This window comes from Poecilia formosa, unplaced genomic scaffold, assembly GCF_000485575.1.
Source record: "Poecilia formosa unplaced genomic scaffold, Poecilia_formosa-5.1.2 Scaffold17, whole genome shotgun sequence".
In the NCBI taxonomy this organism is placed as follows: domain Eukaryota; kingdom Metazoa; phylum Chordata; class Actinopteri; order Cyprinodontiformes; family Poeciliidae; genus Poecilia; species Poecilia formosa.
In genome coordinates, this window is record NW_006799956.1 from 218,877 (window position 1) to 237,411 (window position 18,535).

Consider the following 18,535-nt stretch of genomic DNA (forward strand, 5'->3'; position numbering starts at 1 on the left):
AACAAACCTTGTACCTTCAAACAACTTGTTAAATTATGAGGCTTAGTTGAAACTCGAGGAGGCGGTGAGAGATTAAATGGCTGCATGATATTTTACCAGAGCAGGAATATACCTGCAGAATGTGTGTGTGTGTGTGTGAGTGTGTGTGCGTGAAACAGCGCCCCGATGTCCAGCTTCCTAACAATAGCCTGGTTAGCCATAGGGCGCTGCGGTCACCTGACTAGGAAGGGTCGGACCATGTCTCCTCGATGCTCAGCCTGCTGGTGAAGCTCAAGGAGCCGAAGGCTGAAGCTGCTCATCTCTGACCTCCCTCTGTCTGGGTCACAGGTAAGAATGAATGCATGAATGAATGAATAAAAAAGTCAAATTTATGAATTCAGTTAATTTTACTGCTTCTAAAATGAATTTAAATCTATAGTTTGTTTTCCTTAATATTGATTATCAGAGTGAAACGTGCTCATTCGTACTCCGCCTGCTGATTTGTTTTGGACTCATTAATTTTCTCACTTAGAAAAAAAAAGATCTGAATAAAATCCAAATTAATAGAGTATGAGTATCGTCTCTCTCTCTCTCTCTCTCTCTCTCTCTCTCTTTTTTTAGAGTTTGCATGAAAAGCATGTGTATTGATCAGGAAATGATTTTGCTTTTTTTTGCGTAAAAATACATCTGATCTGTAGACTGGGATTGTTTTCTTAACCCACATTTTTTTTTGTTGTCATTTATCATTTTAGGACATATTTCTGTACATTTTTCAGGTGACGTGAGCTTTATGGCTCATTTAGTCCAATAACAACAATAACACTCAGTTCTCTGTGAACCGTTACCAGGTCTGTTGTGTCGTTAATGATCAGAAATATTTGCCAGTGTAAATATAGTCTGGGGTCCATTTTGCAGAGCTCAACCAGAACCAAATGTCAGACACAGAGGAAGTAGCGGGCGACGAGGCTCTGTACGTAACCAGTTTTATTGTTGGTGAAACAACTGTCTGAAATAAAATATTTCCTTTGCAAATGTAAATAATTTTTAATTAAGGTGTCTTGTTTTTTTTTTCCTATTTTTTTTTTTGTCTGTGTTTCTGTCTTGCTGAAGAGAGGGAGAAGGTAAGAAAACTGAGATTTCACATACCGAACCTATTTTATTTAAGTCGCACAAAGATCAAAATACACCAGTATTTGTCTTGCAGTTGATAAATTATTATTTTTTTCTTTTTTAATATTAGGACACTTGTATTGGTCTCAAACTGAGACCATTCAAGAATCGCCCTCTTTGTTAGCCTTGGTGGATTTTTGAAATGTTCCTGATTGGAGATCAACCTTTATTATAACCTCAGCTGTTGCAGCTGTTGGAAAGAGGGCCACACTACGGCTGAAAATAAATTTATATGGGTCATTCGTGGTGCTTTTCTTCCCCGTTTTGGAACGGGTATGAATATCTTTACTGTACATCTTATAGGGTCTTTATGGGGATTTGATTGTCAGGCCCACAGGAAACTCTGAATGTGGCAAAGACAAACATCAATCCCACCTATCAGAGCTTTATACTCTGGATTTATCTTTTAATGATGTGCAAATGAGTGTTTATAAAACTAGAATATAATTCTGACACTTATTAGTATCTTCTTTTTTTTTAATACATGAATAAAGCCGATAGCTAGAAAGCTACGTCAGACAAAAACACAAGAAGTTTCAAGGCTGTTATTTGTAACACTTGAATGAGACTGTTACTTTATCTGAGTTTTGATTTACACACTGCTGAGGTCAGTGTGCTGGGAATCTTTACGGCTCGTCTGGACATTTTCTCTAAAGAAAGTTGAATGTTTTAGAACCGCGTGTTCTCACACCAGTCCACAGCCACGAGCCGAGTAATGACAATAAAACACGTTTAATAAACGGATCACATACTTTCTTCCTCTAGCTGCGCCTTTTCAAAAGTATTTGCACTAAGGTCTTTTTTTATGCTACTTTTCCCATTGCAACCACAAACATCAGTGGCATTTCCCCCGGCAGGTCAACTCTGAGGAGCTTATTACTGTGAAATGAAAGGAAAACAATATTTTTTACAAATAACTTCTTAAAGAAACATTTTTGATTCAGTCTTCTGGGTTAAAAATTAGCTGCACAACTTTTTCCTGTCACCATGAATCTGAGCTAACTTTAGGTCTTGCCACAGATTCTCAATGGGATTTAGGTTTGGACTTTGACTGGACCGATCTAACACTTGAACTAAGCCATTGTGTCGTAGTTCTATCGTCCTGTTGTAAGGTGAACCTCTGTCCACAGTCTCCTTTTGTAAAAGCTTTTAACGAGCTTTCTTCTGTAACTGTCCTGTCCGTCCTCCCCTCTGAAGAAAAGCTTCCCCGCAGCATGATGCTGCCACGTCTTACAGCTGAAAAGCCGTTCTTCTTGCCGCTTTGCCATTAGAAATGGATTTGTGGAGGTCACAACTACTAGTGATCCAGACATGTGAATCCCTTCGGTTTTCTGAAAATACAATGTTTGTGGTTTAAATGTGACAAAATCTTACAAAAAAACAAAACAAGAATTAAGGGGCGTGGTTATATGCTAAAGTGTTTTCAATAAACGACTCACTCACACTGACCTCTACGATTTCATATTTGTCTGGTGGTGGAAAAACATGCGCCACTTCCTTAATGACTAGACTGTTTTCCTTTCTTTAGATGAGTCCAAGCCCAAACCCAAGTGAGTGTTTAGCTTCTCCTCATTGCAGCAGTCAGCCTTCCACTGCCATCAGGATTCATATTATGCAGTAACAACTCATCTCTACCTTCTGCAGGTTCATGACAAACATTTCAGCCCCAAAGATGCCTGATGGGGAAAAAGTGGACTTTGATGTAAGTTAATCTCCTTTTCTCATAGTGCCACATCCACTTGGATCCTATTAGGTCTTGTCGTAAAGGATGGCCCTTCGCTTCCTCCTGTGATGTCAGGACATCTACAGGAAGCGGCAGGAGAAAGACCTGGCTGAGCTGCAGGCTTTGATTGAAGCTCACTTCGTCCAGAGGAAGAAGGAGGAAGAGGAGCTGGTCGCCCTGGTCAACAGAATTGTGAGCATTTCTGCTTCGGAGGAGTGAGGCTGATCTGACAAGGCTCTATAATAATAATCATCTCTAACTTCTGCGTACAAATTGTGCTTTAGGAAAATCGTCGAGCCGAGAGAGCCGAGCAGCAGAGGATCAGAGCCGAGAGGGAGAAGGAGAGGCAGGCCAGACTTGCTGTACGGATTCTCTGCAGAGATACTCACCTCTTCACTGTTCTCTGTGGTTTAAATTTTGGTACCTGGTAGCACCAAAAGAGAGTTTTTTTTTTTTTCTTCTGTTCCTTTAAATCCACCCCCCACCCCCTCCCATAAAACTCCACCCTCCTGCAGGAGGAGAAGGAGCGCAAGGAGCAAGAGGAGCACCGCAAAAAGCAGGATGAGGACGCCAAGAAGAAGAAGGCGCTCTCGAACATGAGCCAACAGTACGGCGCTGGACAAAAGGTCTTCATTTGGATTTTAATTTGCCAAAGCGTTTTAAATTCAGAATCAAAATAGGAAAGTTAGACTTTAAAAAGAAATGTATATATATGGCAATCGTAAGATCTTACTTGAAGTAAGTAGACAAGTTAAAAACTAGTAGATGTATATAAAAAAAACTAAATGAGTTTGTTCCTTACATAACTTTGTTTAATGAATTTAATGAAATAATTTCTATCAATTTAAACACCCATAACCCCACAAAGCAATAGTTGACTGTATTTTTCAGGTATAAAGGGCTGAAAATGCCATGGGTGAAAATATAAATAAGTCATTAAAAAAATTTAGAAAAATAAATACATAGAATAAATTACAATAAAAAAAAATCAATAAAAAAATCAATAAAAAATATTATCAGATTTTTTTGTATTTATATTCATTATATGTTAGAAGAATATATATTTTTAAGTATTTGCTTTTGCGCTTTGAATTTATATAATTAGTTTTAGTTATTAGAATCAGTGGGCGGGGCTAACACTCCTGTAGACAAAGCTGATTGGTCTGCTGAGATAATCATGCACGTCTTAACGCATGAGTTGCAGTTCTTTTAGTTCATGATTTCAGTCATCGTTTTTAGATTTCTTTATATACATTAATCACTTTTGAATTGTTGGTGTCAGTATGCCTGCAAACCTGAAATTTGCAATTAATTGAAAGAAGTATTTTATGTGAAATACAAAGTTACTCAAACCGAACCAATGCCATTATTATTCTAATATTTGAATTATTGTTAGTTTTTTTTTTTTTTTTTTTCCCTGCTATTTCCTGGTTCATTGTGAGAAAGTTAATAGTTTACTCTTCATCTGATAAACAGAGTGACACCAGGAGAGGAGGCAAGAAGCAAACCGAGAGGGAGAAGAAGAAGAAGATCCTCGCCGAACGCAGGAAGCCGCTAACCGTCGATCACCTCAGTGAGGACAAACTCAAGTACGACTCAACTTGGCTTGTTCTTTTGCTCAGTTAGTCCCAGAATATCGGTCAGGTTTTAATACACATGAAAATGTCACTGTTAGATGTCAATCTAATGAGAAATTACAACAAACGCATTTAGGGAGAAGGCGAAGGAGCTGTGGGACTCGCTGAGGGGCCTGGAGTCCGAGAAGTTTGATCTCAGCGAAAAACTTAGAAGACAGAAATACGACGTAAGTCTGGCAAAGCAAAACAAGCGTCGTCAGTGCATCTTGCTTACATGTCAAATGTCACGTTAGCTTCTGTGATTTTCTGCAAGCCACTAGATACTTGAGGTTTGTTTCCTTGCAGATTAACCAGCTTCTCTGCCGAGTTCAAGACCACCAGAGGCAAGTCTTCAAAAAACAAAACAAAAAAAGAAGTACATTAGTGATTAGGCTCACTCCTTGTGCTGTGTAACACAATACAAGTTGTACCCTGCATACTGATGTTCTGAGTGTTTTTCTCTCCACGTTTCAGTGCCAAAGGTCGCGGTAAGGGGAAGATGGGCGGCCGTCTGAGGTAAAGCTGCTGCGAGACGGAGAGGAGGAAGACCTTCGCGGCAAATACTCCCAATTCTGTTTATCGTCCCGTTGTCTTAAGAGTACATGTCAACCGCCATGAGATCAAAACAATAAATAGGTCATTTCATCCAATCTGATTCATTTCTATAAACCATTAAGAGCCCATTTGTCCCTATCTGCATTTGTCTCTCATAATAATAATAAAAAGATCTGAATGACAACAAATATGTCTTATTTAGCTTTAAACACAAATATTAACAAGAAACCAAATGTGTTAGTAGATCTAAACTTTCATTTAAAGGTAATACATTCTGGTAACTTTTAATAAAGAGTAGACATTTTTAGTACCGTTTAATCATTTATAGCTTTTATTTCAATCTAAAATAGGAGCAGAAGTTTCCCAGCAAGACTCCACACAGTGGCGACATAAAATTTCTCATGTTTCTGCCTTTGATTACATTAAGAAAAATATAATCTGGGACTACAGTATGTGTGTAATGCTGATAAAGAGGGGGTACCACACACCATCCCCTGTTTATAGACAGTCCTCGCTGTTCTGTACATTACAATTTTATACTGGTGAGGAACGTTTCCAACGACAGTGCATTTTTACGAGTGGTCTCATAGCTCCGAGGCGCGTCGGGACTCGGTCGGAGGAGGATGCTGGAGACGGATGGTCTGTGAGGATGACGGTCCCAGAAGCCATGAACGGTAGTTGATGGAGAGCGGCGACGCTCACCACATGTGGGTTTCTCTGATCTCTGCGATCACCTGGCTGGCTTTCTGCAAAGCCTGGACACAAAGGGACACGGCAACAGAGGAGCATTAGCCCTAATATCACACACACACACGTAGGTGCGTGAAACAAAGCGTTTTTACATAAAACAGTTAAAACTAACAGTGTTTTTTTGGGGGGGGGATTCGGATAGGGGAATATGTAAAACTAATATTAAAGTATAATATTGTTGTGGTGCAGCAATAAAGTCATTAATTTGACAGATTATGGTATACAGTTAGGGCTGGACGATGTGACTGAAAAACGCATCGTGTTTCATCTCAGTCAATGTCGATAATTACTGATTAGTTTTTTGTTTTAAATATCTGAAATGCCAAGCTGTCGGCAGGACCTTTCCTTATTCATCTACAGTTTTCACTCCACGCCGTTGTTTTTTTTAATTTATTTTATTTTTAAGCAGTTATGAGGCACAATGGAGGAACTTTGAAACACTCTTGCGCTAGTTGCTCAACATGTTGTTGCTAGGTAACCAAAGAGCGAGTGAGTGAGCTGGTGCCACCAACCTTCCTTAGCTAGCTAGCCAGGAGAGGTTGAGTATCTCAAGGCTTTTCTCTGCCGACATCCCCCAGAATGCTGTGCGGCTCTGGGTCGAAGTTCAGCGAAATTGTTGAATATTTTAACGGACCCACTTTTACTAATATTGATCGCCTGTCTATCACTGTATATCCATTGTTATTGATTTATCGACCTGCCCCATATAGAGCTACTGAAAACTGAAAATTATGTCGCAGAAATATGTGATTTCATAATATGTAAACATGATGTCCAAGGGATGAACTTTCAGGAATGACTGCATCACTGTGGTGCGACATGGCCACATGAAACCTGTGGCTTAAATCGACATCTTCTAAAGCCTGTTGAAGTGCAAAGCGCTCAGATTTTCTTAAAGCAGCTGTATTGACTTTTGACTCCATGAAACCAAGTGCAGCAACCAGCAGATGACAAAACATCAAAATCTTCACAGACTGGAAGCTTCACTTTTGAGCTCAAATGCTTGAGGTCTGACATTTACTTTCACCCGATAAGAAGCCGTCGAACCTTTAAGCAACGACCCTTCTTACACCGACCTTTAAAACAAACAATATCAAGCCTCTCATCTAATTGACGCCGACTGTGGCTTTAGCACATCGTAGCAACGTGTAAAGAACGCGTCACCTTTAGCATGTCAGCGGCCTCGTTGCGCCTCTGAGCCATGTCCTCAGACTCTGTCAGCAGGTCATTCAGCAGGGTGGTCTTGTATAACTGACCCACCAGCTCGCTCTGCAGGGAGTCCTTCACGTGGTTCACCAGGAAGTGCATCACAGCCTTTGGTACACTGAGTTCAAACAATGATTTAGGTCAGGCAGTAAGTAGAAATCACAGTTTTTACCATTTATTTAATATGGTTAGCATATAAGTAAAATAATAATAAATAAAAAAAAACAAACATCTGTGTACCTGTCTTGGATATTTTTCCGAACAATAAGGAAGTATGACTTGATGAGTCTCTCGATGACCTCACAGTCTCTCTGCTCACGAGCAGACAGCTTTCTGGATACTGGTACAGGCTGGTGACAAAAGGATGAAGATTAGCTTCTTGATGCTCTGACACTTATTCAAAAGGATTTATACAACAAGTAAACTAAAAATATACAGACTATTATCTTTTTCACATTTCAGTGTCAGAAATCAAAGGGAAACAATCACAATATACATACATATATATATACATATATATATATTTTTTTTTTTATATACATCTTTTTAAACCTTTGTTGCTCATGTGGGGTAACGGAACAAATCTCTGTAAGAATAACAAACTTGTCTGCCGTCCAGTTGTTTTATCTCTCCGTTTACAATTCAAGTCAATACTCTATTTTGGTCTCAAAACACTTTGTTCCACTTTTCTACAATGTCCCTTTGTTCTTTATTTAGCGGTCACAAAATAAGAAGACTGCCCCCTAGTGTGAGCAGCATGCAACAACAAATACATATGGCTTAATTTTATTTGCCAGTAGATCTGAAAGTTACCAGTGTTTTGGATTCCATAAAGCTTTATCTTTATAATAAAACCAGACCGGTATTACAGCAGATTTAGCCAATTTGTAGTTACTCCAGAATACATATCAACCCCTGCAGCCATATTTCATTGCTACTGGAAAAAAACAACTTTGAAAATCTGACCAGTTAAAGCCAGTTCGGAGCACCTACCACATCCAGCAGGTTGACGGCGTGGCCCCTCTGCGGGCTGATGGCGGACAGAGGTTGGGGTGTCGTCCTGTCAGCCGGTAGACCCTCCTCTCCTTTCTTGAACATGCCTCTCCAGTTGCCTGTGCCTCCATCTCCCTGCTCATTAACAGAACCGCTCTGAAGGCTAGCAGCTGCTGCCTACGTTGAGAAGACAAACGGTTGTCAAAAGGCTCAACAGCATGAGAAAGATGGAGGGCGGGGAAAAGAGGGTAAAATACACAACCGATCAAAATCAAACCATGTCAACTTTCAGCATGCTGTAAGTTCTCCTGATGACAAAAGAGTTCAAGATATCTACTTTCAAGAGGCACAAAAAAAAAAAAACAAAAAAACAAAAACAAAAAAACAGGCTGAACAAAATAAATGCAATAGCAAAGCCTTCACTATTTCAAAAATGTCCTTTGGTCAGTTTCATGCTCGTTTCTGTTCTCGTTATTGATCACATGTCAGATTCAAGAGGAAAGTTAAGGATGAAATGTTACGATGCGATTGTTGAAGCATGCGGACAAATTTAACATTTAAAGTGACCCGCTAACGTACTCACAAACCTATCGCCATCTTAGCAGACTACAACTTTAAAATTTGGTATTTGGCTTTTACATTGTGAATTTTTCTAATAAAGACACATCTTTTAAAACCTGAAAAAGATGTAGAGTCTTATTACGACCAAATGTGAAAAAGCTTTGGGGGGAGAGGGGTTTGTACAAGTCACCATAAATGTAAAGGGAGATCTACAGCTGGAGCTGCTGGCGTGGAGGTGTTGGCCGCATTCCTCAACACCTGGATTCACCAATAAATCTTAAAAATGACTTCATGAGTTTAAGAGCAAACAAAAGCAGAGTTTTCAGTTTGCAGGAGAACAGATGCAAAGTATGCAGGCAGCAACAGAAAGTGACACACCTTAGCGGCCTCCCCTTCCAGGAGAAGAGGCTCAGAGGGGGACACAGACTGCCCAACGGGGCTTTTAAAGGACTAAAAGCAAACCAGAGGAAGAACAGAGCGAATAGAAAACAGGCTAAAGCTACAACAATCAGGAGCTACAGATATCAGACACAGAAGCAATTTGAAACTGGCAAAATGAAGAACATTAAACAAATCCTGTCGAGCTTTTAAGAAAACGTTCGCAGGCAGAGTGTACCTTATCTCTGGGAACGGAGGGAGGCAAGTCTCTCATTCTGCTGCGTCTCTGCTCCTAAAAAAGTGGAATTATATTAGAAGCATTGCTCTAGAAGCACAAACAAAGTGCTGCCAACACCATTAAATAATCCTACAGGCAGAAGATTTGAAATCTAATTTTCTTACATCTAGATTATTGTTCATGAGGCCAATGGCATCTGCAAAGTCGGGGTGTTTGGTGTTGATGTAGGATAGCTCAATGGCAACCAGGTTATGAACCTGAAGAGAAATTAGAAAATAAAACTGATCAGATTTTGAAAACTTCCAACAGAATGCTCACCGGCGATCAATAAGACTCTGACCATGTCGTTTGTGACTGGAAGTCTCCTTCTGAGGAGGGAGGTGACCACCTCCACGATGGCGTCATGGAGTTTTGGAAATCTTAACAATTCCTGCAAAGGGGAAAGGAAGTCAGGAAGGTTAGCACGCATGTTTTATCGTTTGCACATTCCCAGCATGCCTCTGGATGTCTCTGAGGGTTTTTCTCGCCTGTGTGCTGTAATTGCTGCAGTGCTGGATGATCCTCTGCATCTCCTCGTGAACCAGCTCGACACAACGCAGACTGGGCTCCTCCAGGCGTTTGATCTGCCGCTTCACCAGCAGCTCAAACGAAACCTCGGGCACGAACAAAGCGGGCCTCGGCCCCTGTCGAGAGAGATTCAAACCGTGACCCATCCTGAAGACTCCGCTTGAGACGAAGATCTTAACAGTAAAATACAGCAAAAAAAAAAAAAAAAACCCAACCGTTGCATTCCTGATTGCCGTCAGCACGTCGATGGTGGTCAGGCCGCCCAGTGGATCCACAGACTCCAAAGTGCGACCAAACGTCTCGTGAAAAATATAACAGATTCTCGCGCCGCCACATCTGAAGAAATATAAAAAAACAAAAAAACAAAAAAAACAAAAAAAACTTTGAATATTTGTTTAAAATTGAAGAAGCCATTTGTGAATTTCCCAGGGTTAGAGACGCGACTCACAGCTCGGCCGTCTCGATGTACTTGGCCGTGCCCTCTATGGTGTTGCAGTACTCTGCAGCAAACTTGGTGATGAGCTGCAGCAAGGTGGCGCTCTTGTCCTCGACGGGCTCGCCGTAGCTGTTCAGCAGAGACTGGTACTGCGCCGCCAGCACGTTGATCCTCGTCTTCAGCTCGGGAAGGCAGTCTCTGATGTGATGCATCAGCAGCCTGCGGTGACAAAACACACCAGTTCAGCCAGTTATAGCAAGCTGCAATCTAACCAACAAGGTATCAAAACTGTTCATAATTAAAATGCAGACGTTAAGCAGTGGAAAGATTACAAACACTCCTCATTGGTCATTTTATCCCGTAAAGCACGCGTGTAAAACTCCAGGAAAAATTGCAAACATTTCCAAATCCAGCCGGCCGTAGCTTTTTATGTGACCCTCTAAGTTTCAGACAAAACATTAAGTGCGCTTACATATTATTTTATCAATCAAATCAATGTAGTTTCTCCGTCTACTGCCCAATTATATCAGTCAGTCCATCCAGTTTCTCGCAAATTATTGTGGAAATTCGTGCAAAAATCAGCAAGTCCCCGCACTTTTTCGCATTAATACATAATTGGGAGTTTATTGCAGATTTTTCTCAAAAACTCTTACTTGGACCAAACAGCTGCCTCAGCCTTAATTAATGTCAGATTATAGAACGCGATCTATAAAGCGAGCAATAAAAAGTCGCATTTACTGATATAAATATGTGCAAATATTTCCAAATTAGTACCACAAACACTTTGATTTTTATTGCAAAAAAAAAAAAATCACAAAACATTCATGAAATCCTTGAGGGACTGAAAAAATTTTCAATATTATTTTATCTCAAGAATTCATTGATATTTTAACAGTTTGTGAACAAGTTCTATCAATACCTTCTAGCACAACCGGCCCTTTAAGAGCATTCGTAATCTCAATTTGGCCCAAAACAAAAATGAGCTTGACACCCCTGCCTTAAAGGATTAATTTAATCACCCTTCTTGGATCGTTCTAACCAGTTTGGTTATTTTGGTCAATAATAATCCAGATTAGTTCAAATGTTTTAAAACACACCCAGTAGTGTTTTAAAACACAACACACATACACACCATTGTGTGTGTATGTAATCTGCCACTGGATTTTAAGGTGTATACCTGTTTAATGTTCTAGCCAGATATTTAGTTCCATTTCTGTTTGCGAGTGATGGATACTTCTTTTGTAGGAAGGCATATTCATCACGAATGGAATCCGCCACTAATTTCTTTTGATTGATGTCCAACTGACTCCTGGGGAAAAAGCACAAAAAGCAGCGATCAGAATGTGTTGAGCTGTGAAATTAAGCTCCGTTTTCTACCATTATTGCTGGGAGCGGAGCTGCATATGAGCTCAGAGATGTTCCAGTAATACCTGTTAACTACTCCAATAATACCCAGTTTGACAGGGATGACTCTGCCCATCAGAACATCCATGGCATCTGTGCCGGCGTCCATAAGATCCAGCTTGGTCACCACAGCGAGGGTCCTCCTTCCTGAACATAAAAGACACGCCTGTAAAGTTCAAACACAGCAGGGAATTCACACCCGCATGACTCGGAGGGAAAATAAAAGACAACGCGACGCCAAAACAGACGGGGGACAGGAAAACAAAACAAAGATGGCATTTACCGTCTGGGTCGACCTCTCGGGCCACCTTTAGAGCCTCTGACGTCGCCATGTCGGTGTTGGCAGCAGTCACAGCCAGGATTATGGAGTTAGGGTTGGAGATGTATTTTAGAATCAGCTCCCTGATCTGGATCTCTATGTCATTAGGTTGGTCCCCCACTGGTACCTATATAAAGAAGCAGATAAAGGTTTGAAACCAAAAGGCAGTGAAATGACCTAAGCTAACATGTTCCAATTAATCACAAGTTATTTATTTGTATTTGATCAAACTTAAAATGGCATTAATTTTCTTATATTTTGACTAAGTATGTTCAATAAATCCTAGATTTGCAGGCTTCCAGTTTTCTATTGGTGTCTGTGCCTTTAAAAAATAAATAAATAAAATGGAAGCATACATGCAAAACACAACACAGCAGAATAATGAATGAAAAAAAGATTACATGTTTGCTGTGTTTATAGAGAAAATTTGTAAGGAAAAAAATCAAAATTGAGCAACAAATTTGTATAATTGCGCAATCGTAAGACTCAAATTAAACTGATATTGAAAAACTGATTAGGCAATAATCAACAGGTCATGAAAAGTTGTCTCGCTGCACTAGACTAAATATTGTTGGAAGCCTTAAGCAAGACATAGAAATGTACTAAACACAGGGATCACTTTTAAAATTTGTCTTTTAATTTAAGTCGCAAATATCTATTATGAATTATATCCATTTGTAGGATTTGGGGATTTTCTTTGAAAACAGGACAGAGGATGATGAACAAAAAAAAAAACAAAAAACTTTTAGCATCCAGAAGAGAAAATGCTTTTGGAAAATCTGTGACGGAGCTTTCTGAGGTACACGGTTGTTGTAAAACATATATTTTTGCACATACAGAGGCCATCAGTCCTCGATGCAGCCATTCAGGGATCAATACCAACCTTAGGACTTTTGCTGTGTATTTTTCCAGCGTCTCCAATGTATCATTAACCTTCCATTGTGATGCTTTCAGTTTAGCATTTTAAGGAAATGCATCTTTCATTCCTCCTCGCAAGACATTTTGTGGGTATAGCTAATCAAACTATAACTAAACAGGAGAGCGGCTTGTCAATGACCATGGCGTCCATCAACCAGATATTTTAACGTGTAATTGTGGAAACTGAAACGGGAACCTTCATGTGAGATTTCATTAAAACCTATACTTGTTTTTGACAAATAAGACTAAATCGCCCAATTAAAAAAATTATACAATTTCCATACACTACATAAAAAAAAAAATTACACGTCTATGCTGGAGATTTTCAAAGCGAGACTGAAACTTATCTTACTTTTGTGATGCCAGGAAGGTCCACTAGCGTGAGGTTCACAACATGCGGAGAGAAGATTTTCAGGTGAATGGGTTCATCGCTAATACCCTGAAACAAAAATGCCAAGATTAATCATTTTCAACGAAAATTTTCAAGCGATGTGGCTTTATTTATTTATTTTAAATTCCTTTCTAAGCCTACCTTGTTGTTACCCGAAATTCTTTCCGTCTCGGCTTCGATCTCTTTCCTGATCTCCTCAAACTCTGCGTAGATCTGAAAGTGAATGTTAACCACAGGATGTAAGGACAGCAGGAACAGACGGCATCCATTCAAGTAGAATTTTTAAACAAAGACGAAGGAAAGGAGCAAAAATGAAAACACAATATTAAAAAAGGAACCCTCTGATATCTTTATTATTAGGCTATGAGAACATCAAGAACCACCTTTTATGGAACTTAACCATGAAGGACATTTACTGTCCAGCCAAATATATTTTTAGCAGTTAACAGGAGACCACTGACTCTTATTACAGGTTATAGATCTTGTGCTGCACTTGTAGAAGTAGCACAAATAACATGATATAACTTATCATTAAATAGTATGGCAGTAATAGAAAAAAGGGGCTATGATCAGATGCAATACTCTAATATTCAGACATTTATACACAGCAGACTACTAACAGAAACTTCAATAAAGAGGAAAGGAATGCAAGGAGGAAGTAGGTAAATTCTACCTTGTTTTTGGTGTGCAAGAATTTACCCCATTCCTCTCCCTCGATGCCTGCAGAGACACAAAGATAAGATCGGATATGGTCATGAAAACATGGCTGCCGCTATGGCAACAGTCCCCTTGTGAATGTCCTCTGGGAGGATTTTTCTCACGGCACAGACGGAATGGAAAAACTAAAACTAAACATGGACAGCTGCGAAGCTTACAACAACAACAACAAAAAACTTGGATGCGTTTACACAATGACGGAAAACAAAATGCTGTCAAAGGGAGGACAAAAAAAAAAGAAAGAAAGAAAACAGGTAGATGAGACAAGCAGAATATATAGAGCTAGATACATTTATTGGCATCTCTAACAATTATTTTATTAGAAATGTAACTGAAGCGGTTTCTCATTTATACTTTATTTTCTTTTAAGTTGATCAAGATAGTTTTATGTATTAATTAACAGAATTCTGGAGCATAAATATGATGTTCACTTTTTTGTTACTCGCCCTTGTTACACTATAGCTGTGTAGGAGTAAAGGCACAAAAAAAAAAAAACTCCCACTATGACAAATGTAAGCAAATGGAGTTTATTGAACTAATGTGACATATATTTTAGTCATATGAGAATAAGTTGGAGCGCTTAAGAAGCAAACACTCCAGGTTATTCTGGGAGGAAACGATTCGGTATGGATGAGGATCTGTGGGTTGTTTTACTTCCAAAAGGTCCTGGTGGGAGGGCATGATATCACAAAACAGGAGGTACAATCTGCCAGGACACGAACCAGTGGTTGTCACATTGCTGCTGAATAATGATCCAAAACATAAGGGCAAATTAATACAGAAAAGGTTCACCAGAGATAGAAGTCAACCTTCTTCTTCTACGGCATTCTCAGTCCCCAGACAGGAGCACGATTGAAAACCTATGTGTCACGCTGAAGAGAGCCTAAGAAGGAAGATGAGATCTGGAGGATCCCGCAGGATTGCGTAACGAGCAATGATCAACGATCAAAGATCAACGATCAAAGATCAACGATCAAAGAGACCCTCCATCTGTATGTTTGAGGAAACGCCAAAGTGCAAACTTATTAGCAAAAGTATTTTTTAAAGCCAACTATTTCTTGATATTGGATTTTTTTTATTTATTTTTTTACCCATTGAATAGATGTATTTTAATGAAATTAAAAGGTAGAATTATTTGCAATAAATGTATTACTTTAAACAGCTACAAAAATAGAAGGGAGGATGAAGCAAAAAGGGCTGAGCAAGTGGGATGGGTTCACAGGTGGGGGGTTAATCTAGAAAACAGAAAAGGAGACCTTTGTAAAGGCGGCCATTTTTCTTGGATGCTGTGGTTGAAGAGAGACAGAAAGGTTAAGGCTGGCTATCTGCAGCATCGGCATGATATTAAAGGAATGCAGCATCACTCTGAGGGAAATTCCAGAGGATAAAAGTAGCTGTTCAAAGAGCTTTCAGGCAGTTAACCAAAAAAATAAAATAAAATCAAAGCCACCTACAGAAAGAGAAGCATACCAGTATTCTGCATCTTAAGATATATTTAAATAAGTAGCACATAACTAATTGAAATCAATCAAGTTTTATCATAAAAAAAGAGGAAGAGGTGACGGTTCTGTTACCATTCTCTTCATTGGTTTTCCTGCGATCATCTGCGTCAATGTGTACAAGCTGCAGGATGAGGGGCCGACGCGTCACGATGCCGGTTCCGCGCGGTAGGATGTCCCGGCCGACTAGGCTCTCTAAAACAGAGCTCTTCCCACTGCTCTGTGGACAACAGCAGCAACATTATAAACACCGGTAAACAGCAGCCTCTAGACATGACTAATGGGACACACAAATCATTTCTTGACAGGAAAAACCAGTCCTAACAGGCAAATAATTAAAAAAAGAGAACATATGTGGCTGCTGGTTACACCTACAGTGGCATTTCATTCCATCTTTCAGGACACTTCTGCTGCACAAAGGAGGCAGGGCTAAAAATGAACCTATTATTCATGGAGAGATTCCTAAAATGAGTCATTACTTGAGGGTTGGACTAGTAAGTGATTCAAGACATTTAGCTGTAACCACAGAAGAAAAGCACTGCAGACAATAAGTGTGAGCATGAGGGTGGAGTTGCTCTAAAATGTTCCACTAGGTTTATGGCAAACTCCAGCAAAGATGAGAAGCGTCTCTTTCCTTGTTGGTTTCTTTAATTTTAGGCCTTAAAAAGTTTTAAATACATCAAAGGTTTCCATAAAATGTCTCAAAATATATCTTAAATTTCATTGCTTCTACCGTCATCTTTTTTTTTTTTATTTTCTTAAATTTTTTTGGGAGGGGAAAATAAATAAGCTAGTTGCACTTATTCTCCCTGGGGACATCATGAGTCATCAAGCAGCGACATAGCCACAGGTCCACTGTTATGGATGCATCAACAAATCAGACATTTTCCTTAAATCGGCTCTGATCAGAACGTCTAATACAAAAACATCTGACATTTTTTACATGTTCCATTTTCACATCGACACTAAGAACTCTGCATAAAAAGACATCAGCATGCACATTATTAAGTAGAGAAAAAAACCAGTGATAATGATACTTTGTTTATTTTCTCTTGGATTCAAAGCTTTAACCTTTATCAAAGGACAACTATCACATGTTCTCCTTTAAGTATTACAGCCCTGATAAACTTCGGAACTAATCAAAATCTCAATCAGTGTGGCTGAAAAACTGAAAATGGAATTAGCCGGGAAAAGCCCTTATTGGTGCATCTTTACACCAATCCTTATTTTTAAGATTCCCTTAAAAATAATAATAATAATGATAATAATAATAGCAAAAATAATTTTACTTCTAAAACTAGCTAACTGGCTTATTTAAGCAATTAAATTCAAACAATTTTGCTATATTCTCATTGAGACACTTGTTTGTAAATAACTGTTATGAAGTGTACCTGTATACTGTAGGAAGTTGCTGAAGTAAAGCAGGTAATCTGGTTGTAAAAGCCCACATATCGAATATCAGGACAGAAAAATACCAACTTCAGTTGGTAAAGTCACATTTAACTTCGAGTTATTACGGAAGTGAAATGCAAATTATCATTATATTACTTTTTTATGATTAATGCAAGTCCTGAACTAATATCATAACGGTGACAAAAGTCGAGTTTAACTTACTGAAACCCTGTCTCATTTACTTTGTGGAAGAGGAACAAATGAGATAATGGCCGTTCAGGTAATGTTCTTTATAGAACATTGATTAGGCCAAGCAAACATTACAAACTCTTTCACCTAGCCTTCTCTCCATGACAACCTAGGAGAGAAGGCAAACTGTCTGAGGCAGTTACATCCTATTAGCAACCAAGTGAAGTTAAATCTCTTAGACAAAACCTTCCACTTTAAACCAATTAGGCTCCAATGTTTACACACGATAGCTACTACCACATTTTAAACTTTAATAGCTTACTTAGCTGATAAATAGAGCACTTTATGAGTTAAAATGCATTTGTTATTATTGCTTGACGTTCCCTATGAACTCTCAAATGAAACAAACAGTATCATTAATGCGAACGGTGAATGAAAACAAACAGAGCTTGTACCTAGCTAAACTAGGAACGGGAGTAAAACGGTACAGGAACAGCAGTTTTAATGCTAATGACTGATAACGTAAATGCACGTTCAAGCCAACTGTCAATAACAGTTCAGAATATGCAAAGGTAGCTAATGCTAACCTAGCTCTAGCGGTAATTGTTCAATTAGAACATGCAACTAGTGTACGGTCAAGTGAGTTAGTTTATTGATACGGTGTTTGGCTGAAAATGAAAGGAAAACATTTTCAGCCAAACAGCTGAAAATGTAACACCAAACAGCCACAACAATTAGTTTACGCAGGCTGGAAAACTTGCTAGCCTTTAAGCACAGAGACGTTTCTCACCTGGGTTCCAACAACAACTATCTGGGGCAGCTGAATGATATCCGCACCGACTGTGTTAAATACATCTTGCAGCTTATTAATGACAGGTATAAGGGCCTCCATTAGCGTCGATCCAGAAATCCGAACTGTCCTCCAAAGAACTTTTCTTCACGTGAAACCACACAGGGACAAAGTCATTCAATGTCCCCTCCGCTAAAGCTACTTTCGACTCCTGGATTTGGCCACAACTGCGCAAACAGTTCGACGGAACTGCATTGTGGGAGTTGCAGTTCAGGGGGATAAAGGCGGGTTTGTTTGAAGCAGGCTAAACTACAACCGTTGTTTCGTCACATGTATCGCACCAATCAAAAAGCATATCACCCCTCCGTCACCTACTATCCCCACCCATTCACCAAACAACGGTCTCTATGGACCAAAATATTTACCTAAATCTCTGGACACGACACCATACTGCCAGAGTGTGATTAGAAAAGTATATGCAATATTTAAAAATAATTCCATTCAACAAGTTTAAGAGAAATATGCACATAGAACAATAGATTTAAAGTTGTAATTTCTGTGTAACTGTAATAACTGTGGCTTATGGAAAAGGTTCATATCATGATCACCAAACTAATATCAGCTTCTCAATAAAACTTGTCAACAGGGTTAAGCATAAAGTATATAGCTAGCTGATTTTGGACTTGACAAAATACAACAGTTCAATGTGAGCAGGTGACATGGCTCCCAGAATCCTCACTGACT

General features: G+C 39.2%; 2 protein-coding genes across 6 annotated transcripts; one reads left to right on the top strand and one right to left on the bottom strand.

Moving 5' to 3' along the window:
• The first annotated feature begins 217 nt into the window (after positions 1–217).
• Positions 218–5,138, top strand: tnnt2d (troponin T2d, cardiac). Its single transcript, XM_007546652.2, has 12 exons — positions 218–327; positions 895–949; positions 1,090–1,100; positions 2,678–2,699; positions 2,794–2,851; positions 2,948–3,064; positions 3,157–3,234; positions 3,388–3,498; positions 4,349–4,461; positions 4,586–4,676; positions 4,795–4,832; positions 4,963–5,138. Exons 2-12 carry the CDS (start codon positions 912–914, stop codon positions 5,006–5,008), a joined length of 723 nt encoding a protein of 240 aa, XP_007546714.1. The 5' UTR covers positions 218–327; positions 895–911; the 3' UTR covers positions 5,009–5,138.
• A 213-nt stretch (positions 5,139–5,351) lies between these two features.
• On the bottom strand, positions 5,352–18,063 carry dnm1l (dynamin 1-like). 5 transcript variants are annotated; one of them, XM_016668737.1, is made up of 20 exons: positions 17,792–18,063; positions 15,496–15,640; positions 15,178–15,207; positions 13,878–13,924; positions 13,346–13,417; positions 13,166–13,252; positions 11,860–12,022; positions 11,603–11,723; positions 11,350–11,481; positions 10,185–10,391; positions 9,952–10,072; positions 9,697–9,852; positions 9,510–9,599; positions 9,334–9,426; positions 9,170–9,223; positions 8,932–9,003; positions 7,993–8,169; positions 7,240–7,349; positions 6,958–7,117; positions 5,352–5,798 (listed from the first exon to the last, which is right to left on the bottom strand). In XM_016668737.1, the coding sequence occupies exons 1-20, from the start codon at positions 17,891–17,893 to the stop codon at positions 5,742–5,744; spliced, it is 2,196 nt and encodes a 731-aa protein (XP_016524223.1). In that variant the 5' UTR covers positions 17,894–18,063; the 3' UTR covers positions 5,352–5,741. The 5 variants fall into 5 exon arrangements, with proteins under 5 accessions (XP_016524223.1, XP_007546715.1, XP_016524225.1 ...); XM_007546653.2 differs by lacking the exon at positions 15,178–15,207; XM_016668739.1 differs by lacking the exon at positions 8,932–9,003 and having other exon boundaries at positions 7,993–8,127.
• Between the last annotated feature and the right edge of the window lie 472 nt (positions 18,064–18,535).

Bases quoted from the DNA above. Each gene is read 5' to 3' on its own strand.
- tnnt2d (XM_007546652.2), top strand. From the start codon at position 912: ATGTCAGACACAGAGGAAGTAGCGGGCGACGAGGCTCT. The intron at 2,700-2,793 runs GTGAGTGTTTAG...TACCTTCTGCAG, and splicing joins GAGTCCAAGCCCAAACCCAA to GTTCATGACAAACATTTCAG. The intron at 3,065-3,156 runs GTGAGCATTTCT...ATTGTGCTTTAG, and splicing joins TCGCCCTGGTCAACAGAATT to GAAAATCGTCGAGCCGAGAG.
- dnm1l (XM_016668737.1), bottom strand. From the start codon at position 17,893: ATGGAGGCCCTTATACCTGTCATTAATAAGCTGCAAGATGTATTTAAC. The intron at 9,004-9,169 runs GTACACTCTGCC...GTTTGCTTTTAG, and splicing joins CCTCCGTTCCCAGAGATAAG to TCCTTTAAAAGCCCCGTTGG. The intron at 8,170-8,931 runs GTGTGTCACTTT...TTCTCAACGTAG, and splicing joins TGGAAGGGGAGGCCGCTAAG to GCAGCAGCTGCTAGCCTTCA.